We start from the raw sequence: 14,789 nt of genomic DNA on the forward strand, positions 1-14,789 counted from the left end.
TTGATTAAGGACTAACTTTTCTCCCACCAGTGAGATCCCACAGAGCACCTTCTTCTATCTGTCCAATGTGTTAGGCGGATAATTTTTGCTTGGCATTCATTGCATCCTTTACTTTGGTCTTCTCTTTCTTTACCAAGCTCAAATCTTCCTGCTCTCTCACACCTAGGCAGCGCTTCCTTCCTTTATGCCTCCGGTGGTGTCATGGCGATGGCCTCTCTGGATAAGCAACCACCACTAGTAATTTCATTGCCACCAGAACCGCTATTCTTCTCTTTGATCCTATTGGCTGTCTCCTTCATCTCTAGCAAGGTGTCGGGGCAACAGGAAATGGGGTCCATAATCCAGTGAATCTCTTAGAATCTTATCATCTGTATCATACAAAATACAAGAGTAATTGTACTAATAGTAATGACTTTTTTCTCTTTTCCTACAGGATGATTATTTCAGAGCAAAAGTGTGGTATAATGTCCAATGTCTGGCTAACCAAGAAAACTATGAAGGTGAGGAAACCAGATCTGCAAGCAATAAAAACATGTATGAAATGTAGCTGGGATAGTAGCTTGTTTTAAGCTGAAACTTTGGGAGGTGGATAGTTTATGGCAAAGCAGTAGCCCATCACACAGCTTTTTAAAATGTGAATTTATGTTTATTAAAGTATTTACATGGCACAAAGTTAGTAAATTAACCAAGTGGGTTTTTTAAATGATATTTTTATTGTACATTCAGATGTCCTTTAACATGATTGCAACATTACACTGGTTTAAATTTCAACAAAAGTAACAAGGTTCCCATTTGACCAGGGCTGAATAACAAGTTCTAAATCTTATTTCATGTCAATTGAAATCAGTGCCAATGCCATACATAGGCATGGATGAGGTCTGTGGTCAGAATTCATGCAGAATGGGGTATTTTGTGCACTGGCCTTTGGGGGTTTAACTCCTATTAGAAGTTCCTGCAAAAGTTCATGGCAAGTATGAAGATTGCCTTGCCACATGATTTTCGGACTTTGAAATAAGAAATAAAGACATAAGAAGAGCAGTGCTGAAGGAGGCCTAGAGTCCCTCTAATCTGGTGGTCTGTTTCCTCCAGTAGCCATTCACACAATTCTGGGAAGTATGGATGCATAGCACAAAGGTAACTGTTCTCCCCCATGAAGATAATTCACAGTGGGTAGCCATGTTAGTCTGTTTGCAGTAGTCAAAAAGGGCAAGAGTCCAGTAGCACCTTAAAGACTAACAAAAATATTTTCTGGTAGGGTATGAGCTTTCGTGAGCCACAGCTCACTTCTTCAGATACAGCTAGAATGTGAATCCATCGGTCTTTAAGTAGAGGAACAGTATGTAAATGTGAATAGCAGGCTTGATGGGATTAGGTGTGATATGCAGAAGAGTCTGTGATGTCCAGGGGAGAGATGGGTGTGGAGAAACCAGCATTGGTAATGGGCCATGAATGCAAGGTCTTTGATACAGTTGATATTCAAACTAAAGTCAATGCATTTACCTGGGCTGAATAAAGCTCATACCCTACCAGAAATTATTTTTGTTAGTCTTTAAGGTGCTACTGGACTCTTGCCCTTTTTGTTCTCCCCCATTGTTTGTACCAAGCAACTACTATTAAAGATATGCTGTTTCAGAACATGGAGGTGTTGGGGCTAATAACGATTGAGAGGGTTATCCTAGTGTTCCAAATCCGATTCAGATATAATGCTAAAGAAAAGACAGCACGTAGCTCTATATGAAAAAGTATCAAAACAGTGTATTACAATAAAGTGAAGACAATAGTGAAGTGCAAACAGAAACTTAAACACAACTCATCAAAAAAACTGGAATTTTTTCCTTTGAAAGCGCCAAGACGCAACTCAGTCTTTTCAGACATTATTTAAGACTTTCTTATGTGTAACCTTTAAAAGTCTTTGTTTGGACTCATTAAGAAGAGTTACCAATACTGTGCGTATATAGAATTTATGTTTAGTTGTGTTTAAGTTTCTGTTTGCACTTCACTATTGTCTTCACTTTATTGTAATACACTGTTTTGATACTTTTGCATATAGAGCTACGTGCTGTCTTTTCTTTAGCATTACATACTATACCGTACAGGTGATCATTGTATTTGACCTGATTCAGATATAGGCATGCACTTTGGAAGCTGTGAGGGTTTCGTTTCCCTGAACCCACAATCTTGCTGCCGTTGTTATGTGAGGAGAAAGCTTCCCTTGGCTCCCCTCAGATGTAAATAAAAGGCTTAGAGACTGTAGTTGATTTTATAGTGATGAAGATAATTGAAGTTTATTAGATAGATTGATTTACTTCAAGAGAGGCACAAAACTCAGTTGGTTAGGAACAGTTCAGATCTTGAATGATTACTGCTTGATGTACAACGCTAAGATGGTTACAAGATACAGCATAGCACTTAGTTACAGCACAGACTCTTCAATCTATTCAGTAAATATTCAGACTTTGTTCAGCATAAGTTATACTCAGTGTGGACTCAGTTTACCCTAGCACAGGAAGGAAGACCCTACAGATCTCTCTTCCCTGGAGAACACCGGAGAATGGAGGTTTATCCACAACCTCTCCCCTTGTTCCTCCCTCCTCAGATTTGCCCACACCTTGCAGAAAACAAATCTTTCCCCAAAACACTGAATTAGGAGTCTCCCCATTTCAGGAGCCACTTCCCACTTTGTGACTGATGAAAGGGTTTTTCTCTCTACCCCAATCTTCCCTTTGTCACTACTCAGGTTTGGTTTATGTAAGCTGGGTAATATATGAACACACAAGTTCTAAGAGTCTCAACACTCAACTGCACAGTTTGGGAATTCAGAGCCAAAAGATCCAGGTCTTCTCCCTCCCTCCGAGAAGACTACCTGTCAGCTCACCAAACTCCACCCACTGATTGCTGGCATTGGCTGACAGAATTCCTCAGAGTCTGTATCCGTCACAGAAGCCTTAGGCATTTAAGTTAGCTTTTCTATATAAGATTATTAACCCCCCGGCAAGGGGTACAACACAGTCATGTTTTTGATTCATTTTGTGGTATAGTACATAAAGGAAAATATTCCTAGATGATCTTGCTTCCATGTTATTTTTATTAAAAACATAATTATATTTTAAACACTGACTGACTTAAAATAATATGATTGATTCTACATATATAATTAAAGGAGAGCAACTGCTTAAGCCCATTCAATGTTTTACCCAAAACTAAGCAGGTCACAAGCAAGAAGCCTCTCCTAAGAAGAGGCTGATAATCAATCTAGACTCAAGGCTTTATAGGGTTTCAAAATCATGTTCTAACAATAGCTAATTGCCCCATCTGGAAGGGCACATTCTTGGCTAACTTATTATTTTATAACTTCAAACACTGTACAAAGTTACCTACTCATGTATCTTCTAAAATATGTAAGTGCTGCATTGATACATTTTATTACTTTTAATCATAACAAAGAATATCACAAACAGTGATTACAAATTTTTCATGCATATGACTATCTGTTGGTCCCCAACCAATACACCCATATTGTAACTATCTTCACTTCTGCCCTTAACTGGACAATCTTCTTTGATGCTTCCCACACCTGGGCCTTTACATATAATATCTATTGACATAAACTATATTATACAAGAAGCAATCTAGTAAAGACTATATTAGTCTGTAATGCCTTTGTTCCTCTGCAAGATCGTGCTATTCTGAGTTCTTTAATTCTCTATTTGACAGGTTCAAAGTTTAGCTCAGACACCTGGTCAGCCCAGATTCTGGCCTACAGAAGCATCTTCCATGATCTTTTTAGTCAAGAGCAGCAACTGTTTCCCTATATCCCCATATTTGGAACATTAGGTTTACAACTAGGGTTGGCATGTCCCTCTTTGCCACTGGTGGGAAGTTTTTGGGGCAGAGCCTGAGGAGGGCAGGGTTTGGGGGGGACCCCAATGCCATAGAGTCCAATTGCCAAAGCAGCCATTTTCTCCAGGTGAACTGATCTCTATTGGTTGGAGACCAGTTGTAATAGTGGGAGATCTCCAGCTGCTACCTGGAGGTTGGCAACCTTATTTACAATGCAAGCCTAAGCAGAATTACTGCACTGTAAATTGAGTGAAATATATGGACAGTGGACTAACTCTGCATAGGATTGTAATGTAATGTAGAGATCCTAGACAGAATCCTACTTCGATCTACTCCATGTGGTTTAGCTACCAAGCAAACTTCTGATTGTTTCTCATATATACTTATGTATTTTTAAGTTGAAAATTAACACCTGACCATGAGCTGTTTGCAAATTTTTACTGACTTTTGGGTAATGTATTTATCCTTTCCTTTCAGTGGATTATATTTCTCTTACATTCAACAAAGATAGAACATTAAGCCAGGTAAGAGAAAAGACGGGGGGAAACTGAAGAGTATTAGTTGAGTATTGATTGTTCAGTTCAGCACAGTAGCTAAGTGTGGCACAGATTTTGATTTCCAGACAATATTTGATCCCTGATAGCTGCAATCAAAGTTTTGAAATGTTTGATAAAGTCTCAAAAACCTAAAGGGGACTGGAGCAACATTTCCATCAGAGTTAGTCTCACTGGCTTTGATGAAGACTGATCCGCAAACTGGTGCACTGGAACTGCCCTTGTCAATAGTCATTTGTGTCATATGCAGCTGGAGAAAAAATCTGAAGCTAAAGTAATATGAGGTAAGCCACCTCCAAACATCTCTTGCCTTGAAAACCCTGCTGGGTTGCCATAAGTCAGCTGTGACTTATCAGCAAAAAAAAAAAAAAAAAAAGACCTTGCAATGGAGAAGGGACTTTGTGGCAAACTACTCTAAAAATCTAGTGGCCATTGTGTGGTTAATAACATCTGCCCTTCTGGATTCAAGGATACAAGGTCACTGAGGGACCTAACCAGACTCACTGGAAGTGGGAGAGTAAAGGACAGTCCATTAAGTCCTGAAAAGCCATGTAGGTGGATGGAATGGGTAAAGCAGATAGTCAATATACTAAGGCTACAAGTCCAAAAGAGCAAGCAGTGGATCCAGAGTTGAGGCACATTCCAAGTTTCACGAGGAGAAGGCAGACACAATGGGGGGTTTTTTCACGGAGGTTTGCAGCGGTTTCACATCTGTTTTACCGTGCTGCTAATTTTGGATTTTTCATGACCGCTTCGGATTTGGCCAAAAAAATTGCGTCATCTCCACGTCTTCTCAAACCTGTGATGGTGCGATCTTTGATTTTGCTGCACAGTTTTTGCCACAGGGCTCCATGAAAAAATTTCCCTGGTTCGAACTTCGCATCAATTTTCCCCGCCCATGACGGCTAATTTCTCCTCCCCTGTGAACGGCGATTGGCCGGGGGAGTTTCACGCTCAGACAAGAATACCTCCCCTTTTGCTGCCTGCCTGCGTGGAGTCATTGCACTTCTCTCCCTCCCTCCGTCCCGGAGGCAGGCGGGCGGCACGCCTTCCTCACCCCTCGCCCGGATGGGCTTTGGAGCCAAGCCCACACCTCCAAGCCCAGGGGGATGCCGGACGTCCGGCTCCAAGGGGAGACCGGCGGGGCCATGCCATGTGCGCCTCACACACCGGGGGTGGGGTCAGCTCGGTCTAGGGCAGCTGGACCCGTGGGGGGATTGTTCAAAGGAAGGGGCTATTGTCCCCCCCCTTCCCCAGCAGGGGGAGGGGGGATTTTTGAGAATTTGGATGGAAAAATGTGCATCCTGAGAGCGGAAAACCCAAGGCAAAACTCCCTCCCATCACCCTTCTGAAGAGGGGCGGCCAGTCTGGGTCTCCCTCCTCTCTCTCTCGAAGCACTGGGGCCAGATCGGGGCCGGCGCACAAGCCAGGGGCCTTCTTTCCCTCCCCCATGCACACGGGCTGGATTGGGACCGACATGCCAGCCAGGAGCCCTCTCTCTCACAATGCACTGGGGCTGGATCGGGGCCGGTGCGCAAGCCAGGGGCCTTCTTTCCTCTCCCACCCCATGTACACGGGCTGGATCAGGACCAGCATGCCAGCCAGGAGCCCTCTCTCCTCTCTCTCACAATGCACTGGGGCCGGATCGGGGCCGGCGCTCAAGCCAGGGGCCTTCTGGGGGGACATACTCTGGGAAATCGCTTTAATGCAAGAGGTTTACAGTGGCCGTTTCTGCATGGGAGGTTTTGCCTTGGATTTGCCGCTCTATAGATGCACCTTTTCCCATCCAAATTCTCAAAACTCAACAATCAGCCCCCAAGCAGAGTTTTGAGAATTCGGATGGGGAAAATGTGCATCTAGAGAACGGCAAATCCAAGGCACTCCTCTTGAATTGGCACAGGTTGGAGCTGCTCCATTCCCACTTTCAGCTAAACACTTCTCTGGGCACATGGATGCAATTCCTGCTTCCCCCCCCCCCTAAATCCTGCCTGTCATTAAAGGGCAATGGGTTCCACACTTAATAGAAAATAGAGGGAAGCTTTGAGGAAAGTGCTGCCTTGCCCCCCATCCCAATCGGTATCTGACTGTTCCAAAAGCAGAACAGAGCGAGGGTGGAAGAAAAATGTAGGTGACCAGACGGACTGGTGCTTGTTTTTTGTGCTGGGGCTGTGCCCACAGAGGTAAACCGCATGAGGTAATCTGCTGGGCGGAGTTGGGGTGGAGTTGGGGGCGGGTATAAACAATGAGCTTGTTGGAAGGGGAGGCCTCCTGCAAAGAGGACAGACCAAACCGTTGTCGAATACAGCATGCTTTGTTCCCATGAAAAACCAAAACTACATCGGGATTGACGGAGATAAATCGCAACCATGAAAAAAAAATTAAATTGCTTTTTTTTTTGCTCCGTGGCAAGAGAGCATCGAAAACGTCTGTGAAAAGTTGGCCAATGAGTGACAGCGCAGTCAGCAGTTAGCAAACAAAATGGGTAGCAGCTGTGGTGTAATCAGCAGGTAACAGACACATTGCTGTTGCCCAAACTGGACCCTGAGAATAGGTCATTAGCTTTAAAAGGGTTCCAGCAAGGAATAACATGAGACCTTGTAGTCTCTGTATACCAGGGTGGATCTCGGTAGAAGTACCCCAAAATGAAATTATGAAGAGAAAGAGAGATACAAATACAAACAAATAACGTTATATAAAATAAAATAAAAATATAAAAATATAAAGAACCTACACAAAGCACCTGAGAACTGATTCTGTTAGCAATCAGACACACACACGCACCAACAAGAAGGTGTACTTTATAAAAGGGAGAACGGAGGAAATTGGGAAGTTTTAGGGAAGGAACGTACGACAATTCATACTATAGTACTCCCCATTACTATTGTATGGGTGTGAAAGTTAGACAATGAAGAAAGCTGACAGGAAGAAAGTTGATTAATTTGAAATGTGGTGTTTAAAGGAAAGTTTTACAGATACCATGGTCTTCCAGAAAGACAAATAAGTGGGCTGTAGATCGAATCAAGTTTGCATTCTTCCTAGAAAGCTACAATGACTAAACTGAGGCTATAGTACTTTGGCCACATTATGACAAGACAAAAATCACTGGAAAAGACAATAATGCTAGGAAAAGCTGAAGGCAGTAGGAAAAGAGGAAGACCTAACACGAAATGAATCGACTCAATGAAAGAAGCCTCAGCCTTTAGTATGCAAGACCTGAGCAAGGCTGTTAATGATAGGACATCTTTAGGGGGTCATTAATTAATAGGGTCACCATAAATCTGGAGCGACTTGAGGCACGCAATTAACATACTGAGTCCAGCAGTGTCCCCGCTGGCATCTGTGATTTACAGTTCAGAATCTTCACCTATGAATTGCTTGGAGAGGTAACCTGGAGGTATCAATACAGCTTAATAAGACATAGTGACTGGTTGGAAAGAGGAAAAACTCTGTCTCGTGATTAAGTGGCACATAAGGTGAATGACTCCCATCTTCCCCTGTTTCGGTATCTTCATCTGAACTCCATAGCTCAGGCAATACTGTTCAAAGATTTATAAAATCAGTGTAAAACATAATTTGAATTATTATTGTTATTCAAGGAGACGGCATTTAGATGATGGAATGGTCAAATATACCGAATGTTGATTAATTTGCAGACTAAATTATGATAAATGGGAAAACGATTGCAAGCTGTATCCTACAACAGGAATGGGAATGAATTTTGGGTAATATTTCTAGGAATGTAATGTGAAGGAAAATTAAGATGGCATTTGACACTATTAAGGCTAAAACATATTTATAATTTGGGCAGTGGGGATTGTTGGCATTATCAGATCCCAAATGCAGGTATAATATATGTTTTGGAAATGCCTGTTATGTCATTCTAGAAGCACATTCAGGCATTAGTTAAGGAGATTATTAGTTATGAATTATATATGCAATCCAAGATGTTTGTACTGGCGTTCTTGAAAAGTTGTTTTATTACTGATGATGGAGAATTAATTGCAATGGGCACAGCAAATGAAGGAAAACTGTGGCCTCAATATTGATTATAGAATACTGTAAGAAGCTACAGACTATGGCACTTCCAGTGGTCCAACTGCTGGACTTTTCTGACCTCTACAGTTTCCCCCTTCCGTCCCTAACTTCTTTGTTGTTTGTTTGTTTCTATAATACTACTCATAGCTTTTAAACCAAATATATGATGTGTTCCTAAATCTATTGATACTACCCATTTATTTTCTTGCACTTCTAATTTGAAATATCTTTTTCATAGGAATCTACTTGTTTCTATAGTAATGATCCATTTACGCAATGGTATACTTGCTTGGCTCGCTTAAAGCAAACTGGAAAGTTCATTTCTAGACGGGCAGTTTCTTTTCTTATTGATTATCAACAGAACACTGGCATAAGTTTTTTGACCAAGCAGGTACAGTATGTAAAACATACCATTTCAACTGGTGTGTATGTGAAAACAGGGCAGTAGTAGTGAGAGGAAACAACATCCAGGTGACATTTTTTAAGCAGGGTCTAATAGACTGCAAATTCAAAGCAATTCGGGTCTCTGTTCCCCACCAAATATCCTGCTACTGTTGCCATTATTCTCTGCAGCTGCCTCATCCACCTTTCCCCTAATGCTAAGTTGTGACAGTTCATGTCAATTACTTTTACTTCCTTCCATGACTAATAATTTGATGGTACAGATTTTTGAATGACCTTTGGACTGCAAAAAATGTGCCCAGTTATATTACAATGTGCTTTCGGCCTTTTTGTTTTTGAGCAGATTTAGGTCGTTTATGCATGGGTACTTTCACTCACATTCACCCCAGGTCTGTCTTGGTTGAGCCTTGGAGTTATGCATGAGTTTTCCGTCCATTAGAGATGACCTCACTGCCAGCCCTCACAAATCCCAGACCTTCCCATTCCTCTATTAATCCGATTCTTCCCTCTCTTCTGAGCTCAGCCCAAATGAAATCCCCATGCATAATGCAAAGCATGGGACACCCAAGCTTGGTTTCTATCATAGAAAGCATGCAGCCAATTACAAAGCGGTGTGTAAAGAGGCAGGGGTTCAAATGCTTCCTGCTTCCTTGGAGCTCTTTCTAAGCAGAAGAAACGCTTTTGCCTTTTTGGGGGGGATTTTCTCTCACTGTAAGCATTACAAAGCAAGCCAATTACAAAGCAGCATTTAAAGGGATGGAGACTTGATTTGAGCTTGGAGACTGCTGGTGCATAGATTCCCAACAGGAAGGTGTGGGTCCAGCAAACAAAAAACTTCAAGTAAAACTCCCATGCATAAATTACTAAGAGTCAGCACAGGTTTCTCAAGAATAAGTCATGTCAGACTAATCTTATCTCCTTTTTTGAGAAAGTTACTACCTTCTGGATCAGGGAAGTGCTGTAGACATAGTTTATCTAGAGTTCAGTAAGGCTTTTGATAAGGTTCCCCATAATATTCTTGTTGACAAATTGGGAAAATGTGGTTTAGATCCTGTTACTGTTAGGTGGATCTGTAATTAGTTGACAGATCATACCCAAAGAGTGCTTGTTAATGGTTCCTCATCCACTTGGAGAAGAGCGACTAGTGGAGTGCCTCAGGGATCTGTCCTGGGCCCTGTGTTGTTTAATATCTTTATAAATGATATGGATAAAGGAATAGAGGGGATGCTTATTAAATTTGCAGATGATACTAAAGTGGGAGGGGTAGCAAATACAGTAGAAGACAGAGCCAGGATACAGGATGATCTTGACAGGCTGGAGAATTGGGCTAAAACCAATACAATGCATTTCAACAGAGATAAATGTAAAGTTCTGCATGTAGGTAGGAAAAATCAAATGCATAATTATAGGATGGGGGAGACTTGTCTTAGCAGTAGTGTGTCCGAAAAGGATCCTGGGGTCTTAGTAGACCAAACACTGAACATGAGTCAGCAGTGTGATGTGGTAGCTAAAAAGGCAAATGTGATCTTGGGCTGCATTAACAGAAGTATAGTGTCCAGATCGTGTGAAGTGATGGTATCGCTTTACTCTGCTCTGGTTAGACCTCACCTAGAGTACTGTTTTCAGTTTTGGGCACCACAGTTTAAGAAAGATGTAGATAAGCTGTAACATGTCCAGAGGAGGGCAACAAAGATGGTGAGGGGTCTGGAGACCAAGTCCTATGAGGAAAGATTGAAGGAGTTGGGTATGTTTAGCCTGAAAAGGAGAAGACTGAGAGGGGATATGATAACCATCTTCAAGTACTTGAAGGGCTGTCATATAGAGGAGGGTGCCGAGTTGTTTTCTGTTGCCCCAGAAGGTCGGACCAGAACCAACGAGTTAAAATTAAATCAGAAGAATTTCCATCTAGACATTAGGAAGAATTTTCTAACAGTTAGAGCAGTTCCTCAGTGGAACAGGCTTCCTCGGGAGGTGGTAAGCTCTCCTTCCCTGGAGGTTTTTAAACAGAGGCTAGATGGCCATCTGTCAGCAATGCTGATTCTATGAACTTGGGCAGTTCATGAGAGGGAGGGCATCTTGGCCATCTTCTGGGCACTGGGGGTGTGTGGGGGAGGTAGTTGTGAGCTTCCTGCATTGTGCAGGGGGTTGGAATAGATTACCCTGGTGGTCCCTTCCAACTTTGATTCTATGATTCTCTGAAATGTCCTTACTTGTTCAATCTGATATACTCATTCTGTTACAAGATTTCTGCCTGCCAATGTACAAAAATGTGTGTTTTTCCTTCTTTCATAGGATAAGACATTAATAAGGGTCTATAAGTTAACAAACCACAAACTGAATAAAAGGAGAAAGTTTCCAGACTTTTTCTTCCCAGATCCTAAATTTGAGGGATTAGGCATGTTTTTCCACCCAAACAGTCACTTTCTGTATGTTTATGGAAACCAGGTGAGCATTAGTAGCAGGAATGATTGAGATCCTTACTCCAAATTCTTTTGAAATACAATTACATGTTTTTGAAGAAGAAAATTAACTTTAAAATGTCACAGGGCATTCCTGCGCCACAGACTGCGACATTCTTATCTTAGTATTGTGCATAGTTTTTGGTCTCCTCTCCCTCGTTCTTTCCTGTGTTGCCATTTACGCATTTTGTACATACATGCAAAGAACCAAAAGAGACAACGGCTGCTTTCCAACAGCTGGTGGGCAGTAGCTATTGTCACTGTATTGGGAACCCAGGTGAGATTTTAAAAGAGTGATGCTTGTGTCATTTGTCTTGCGAGCACAAACCTGTACAACTGAGTTGTTGAAACTTGTAATCACCACTACCCGCAACTACTTTGCTTTCAGGATGTGAGCAGTATGGACTGTGATCATACAATGTCAAGGAAGCCTGTGGGCTGACCCCCAACATATCACCAATGGCAAAACTACATGTAGGTTCCCATCAGGCTATCATTTTTTCTCTTCCCTTGTTTAAAAATTAAAACAGGCACACACGTTTCCTTTTGAAACGAAGCTGCACTTGCTTCATCTCTAAAATGAAAGCAAGTCAAAGTATCTCAGCCTCTTCTCCTTACCTCACCTGCACAGAAGGTAAAGAGCTCTACCAGTGAACAGCATCATTAAGACTTAAAGATGGTTCAAATGGGAATCCTGGTTAGCCTTAGATTTTTGTTGCCGTTGACATTATGCCGAACTGTGGCTAACACAGAGGATGGAAATTTGCAGCTGAGAAAATAAGCAGTGATGACAAGGAAGGAACATGTGATCTTGCAACCTACTCAAGAGTAATTAAGTGCATGTCTGCATGAACCCAAGTTGTGCTGTACCTTGCTACATGCAAGGAGTAGTCCAATGAACAGGGTCAGGCACTTGCGGGCAGCCAAACAGCCCATCAAGTGGTCAGCTCCCTGTTGATGATCACTGAGTGTCCAAGAATCCCTAATCTGTAGGGCCTATTACCTGCTGAGCCACCATGAGTATGGTTTTTGTTACTATCATCATTTAGAAGTAATTTGGGTTCTTCTCTTCGAATAATTATCACCTAAAGCAAATGTTTTTGTCATCAAGACACAGCTGACTTATGGCAGCTCTGTAGGATTTTCAAGACGTTCAGAGGTGGTTTGACATTGCCTGCCTCCTCGTCACAACCTTGGTATTCCTTGGAGGTCTCCCATCCAAATACTCGCCAGGATCGGGGCTGAAAGTGTGTGACTGGCCCAAGGTCACCCAGCAAGCTTACATGGTGCGAGTGGGGATTTGAAGCTGAGTTTCCCACATCCTAGTCTGACACCTTAGCCACTACATCACACTGGCTCAATACTTACACTTTTTTAGTTGTGTGGATTTTAAATGGAGAGATCATTATCTTCTATATTCAATTCCCCCCCTTTAGGTGTGGCTTTCTGATGATGGAGGTAACAAATTCAAACTTTTAATTAATTTAGTGGGTGAGACTGTTGCAGAAACAGATACGTGTGTTTACACCCAAGCAATTATATTTGTGACTGACACTGGGAGTGTTTTCTACACCAAGGCAGGTAAGAACTTCAAAAGAATTCAAAGACCCTGCAATATGAAGTAATTATAAGGAATACAGAGAATAACAGGAAATGTTAAACGTTGAAATTCTGTGGGGAACAGAAACTGTCTTCACTGTGACTCTGTGCTGTCCCACAGTTGGTATCTCATCTGTATAGGCCTGATGTCGCAACAGAGGGCACACCATTAAACAGAGACCTCAACGTTTTTCTCTTCTGGTCTGCTGTGACAAGTGAATGCATGTACATTCACTTGCACACACCCCATTTCTCTTCTCCTTTCATTCAACTCGTGCACCTTTCCTCTCCTACTTTCCAATTTTCTCCTGCCAGATCTGCCATGAATTACTGACTGTGGTGCTATCACACCATTTCCAGATCCAGTTCTAACAAGGTTTCTCAATGGAATCTCACTGCTGTACCTACAGTGATATACAGGCGCCCATCCTGGGAACTTCACAAAGACCTAAAGTGCTGAGTGATGAGCCTTTTCAAGCTGTGAAATGAATATCTGTATCATTATTATTATGGAAGGTCATATAGTTAGCTGTAATCGTGCTGGCTGGGAGAATCTGGGCTTTGGTATCCTTATTGGTATGAAAAGAGCTGTGTGTTTTCTTCAGTTATAAACTTGCTTTGAGAAGTGTTCTCAAAGCAAGAAAGCTTGATATACGAAGAACTCTTAGCATATGCTTGAAGTAAATAATAGTTTCCTATATGTGATATATTATGTAATTATTCAGCATGAGAGAAAAGCCACTGTAAAATGGTAGATCAGGATTTTCCTTTCCCTGTCCTAATAAAATTCCACACACTCCACGGTGCCTACAGATATTGCTTCATATTCTAGCAGGGGGACAGTTGCAGCTGCTGCTTTTAGTATTAACATTCCATTATGGGATTCCTGAAAGGCAACCATTTGGACCTCAGTTTCTTCCTTTGTTGGATACTGTTGTTTGGATGCCTGATAGGTTTGTTGATGAAGATTTTTTTTTAAGAGGGTGCTGGGCTCTAGCAGGTAACTCGTTCTTTGGATGTGCATGTATTTCTAACAGTTCAGAATTGTTGACATCATACAAAGAGCTGTAAGCAGCCTTCCATATGATCATGGTAGCTTTTCTGCTAATGTTTTCTTACTGCTGCCACTAAAATCAAAGAACAACCCCTCCCAAGCTTCCTTCCATCAAGTGCAAGGAGTTGCCACCAGAAGGCAAAATGGGTACCACTGTAATCTCTATATTTACATAAAGCTACCTGAGCTGCAATTTTTCCTAATCACATCAGTTGCTTTCTTATTACATTGATTATTCAAAGTAGGGCTGTCGATTCGGTTCGTCCTGAACTGAAAAACAGCCGAATTTCCCCCGATTCGGCTGTTTTTCAGTTCGGGACAAACCGAACTCAAAAAAGTTGAAAACGGGGGAGCCGAATTTGCCGACTTCGGGGGTTTGGTGAACAAATTCGGCAGATTCGGGGTTCCCCCCGCGCCTTCACAGGGCTTCCATGAAGGAGCGGGGGGGCTTTAAATAGGGAGCCCCCTGAAGGCGTGCGGGGGGCCTTTTAAACAGATCTGTACCTCCCAGCCGGGAGGCACATATCTGTTCCACGCCCCCCACGCACCTTCAGGGGAGCCCCCTGAAGGAGCGCTGGGGATGGTGGTGGAACAGATCTGCGCCTCCCGGCAGGGAGGAACAGATCTGTTTAAAGGGCCCCCCTTGCGCCTTCAGGGGAGCCCCCTGAAGGCGAGCGGGGTGGTGGTGGAATAGATCTGCGCCTCCCGGCCGGGAAGCACATATCTATTCCACCACCACCCCGCGCACCTTCAGGGGGCTCCCCTGAAGGCACAAGGGGGGCCCTTTAAACAGATCTGTTCCTCCTGGCCGGGAGGTGCAGATCTGTTCCACACACCCCCTCACAC

The 14,789-nt window shown here is 42.7% G+C and overlaps 1 protein-coding gene across 1 annotated transcript in view; it reads left to right on the forward strand.

Annotated features, from left to right (window-relative positions):
- Positions 1–14,789, forward strand: part of CATSPERB (cation channel sperm associated auxiliary subunit beta) — a 70,201-nt gene that overhangs the window by 14,751 nt on the left and 40,661 nt on the right. Inside the window, exons 8-11 of the mRNA XM_056851835.1 lie at positions 434–500; positions 4,318–4,364; positions 11,124–11,276; positions 12,727–12,871. Of these exons, the coding sequence (XP_056707813.1) occupies positions 434–500; positions 4,318–4,364; positions 11,124–11,276; positions 12,727–12,871 (412 nt within the window). The remainder of the gene's footprint in view (positions 1–433; positions 501–4,317; positions 4,365–11,123; positions 11,277–12,726; positions 12,872–14,789) is intronic.

Source organism: Euleptes europaea, chromosome 6 (assembly GCF_029931775.1).
Source record: "Euleptes europaea isolate rEulEur1 chromosome 6, rEulEur1.hap1, whole genome shotgun sequence".
In the NCBI taxonomy this organism is placed as follows: Eukaryota; Metazoa; Chordata; class Lepidosauria; order Squamata; family Sphaerodactylidae; genus Euleptes; species Euleptes europaea.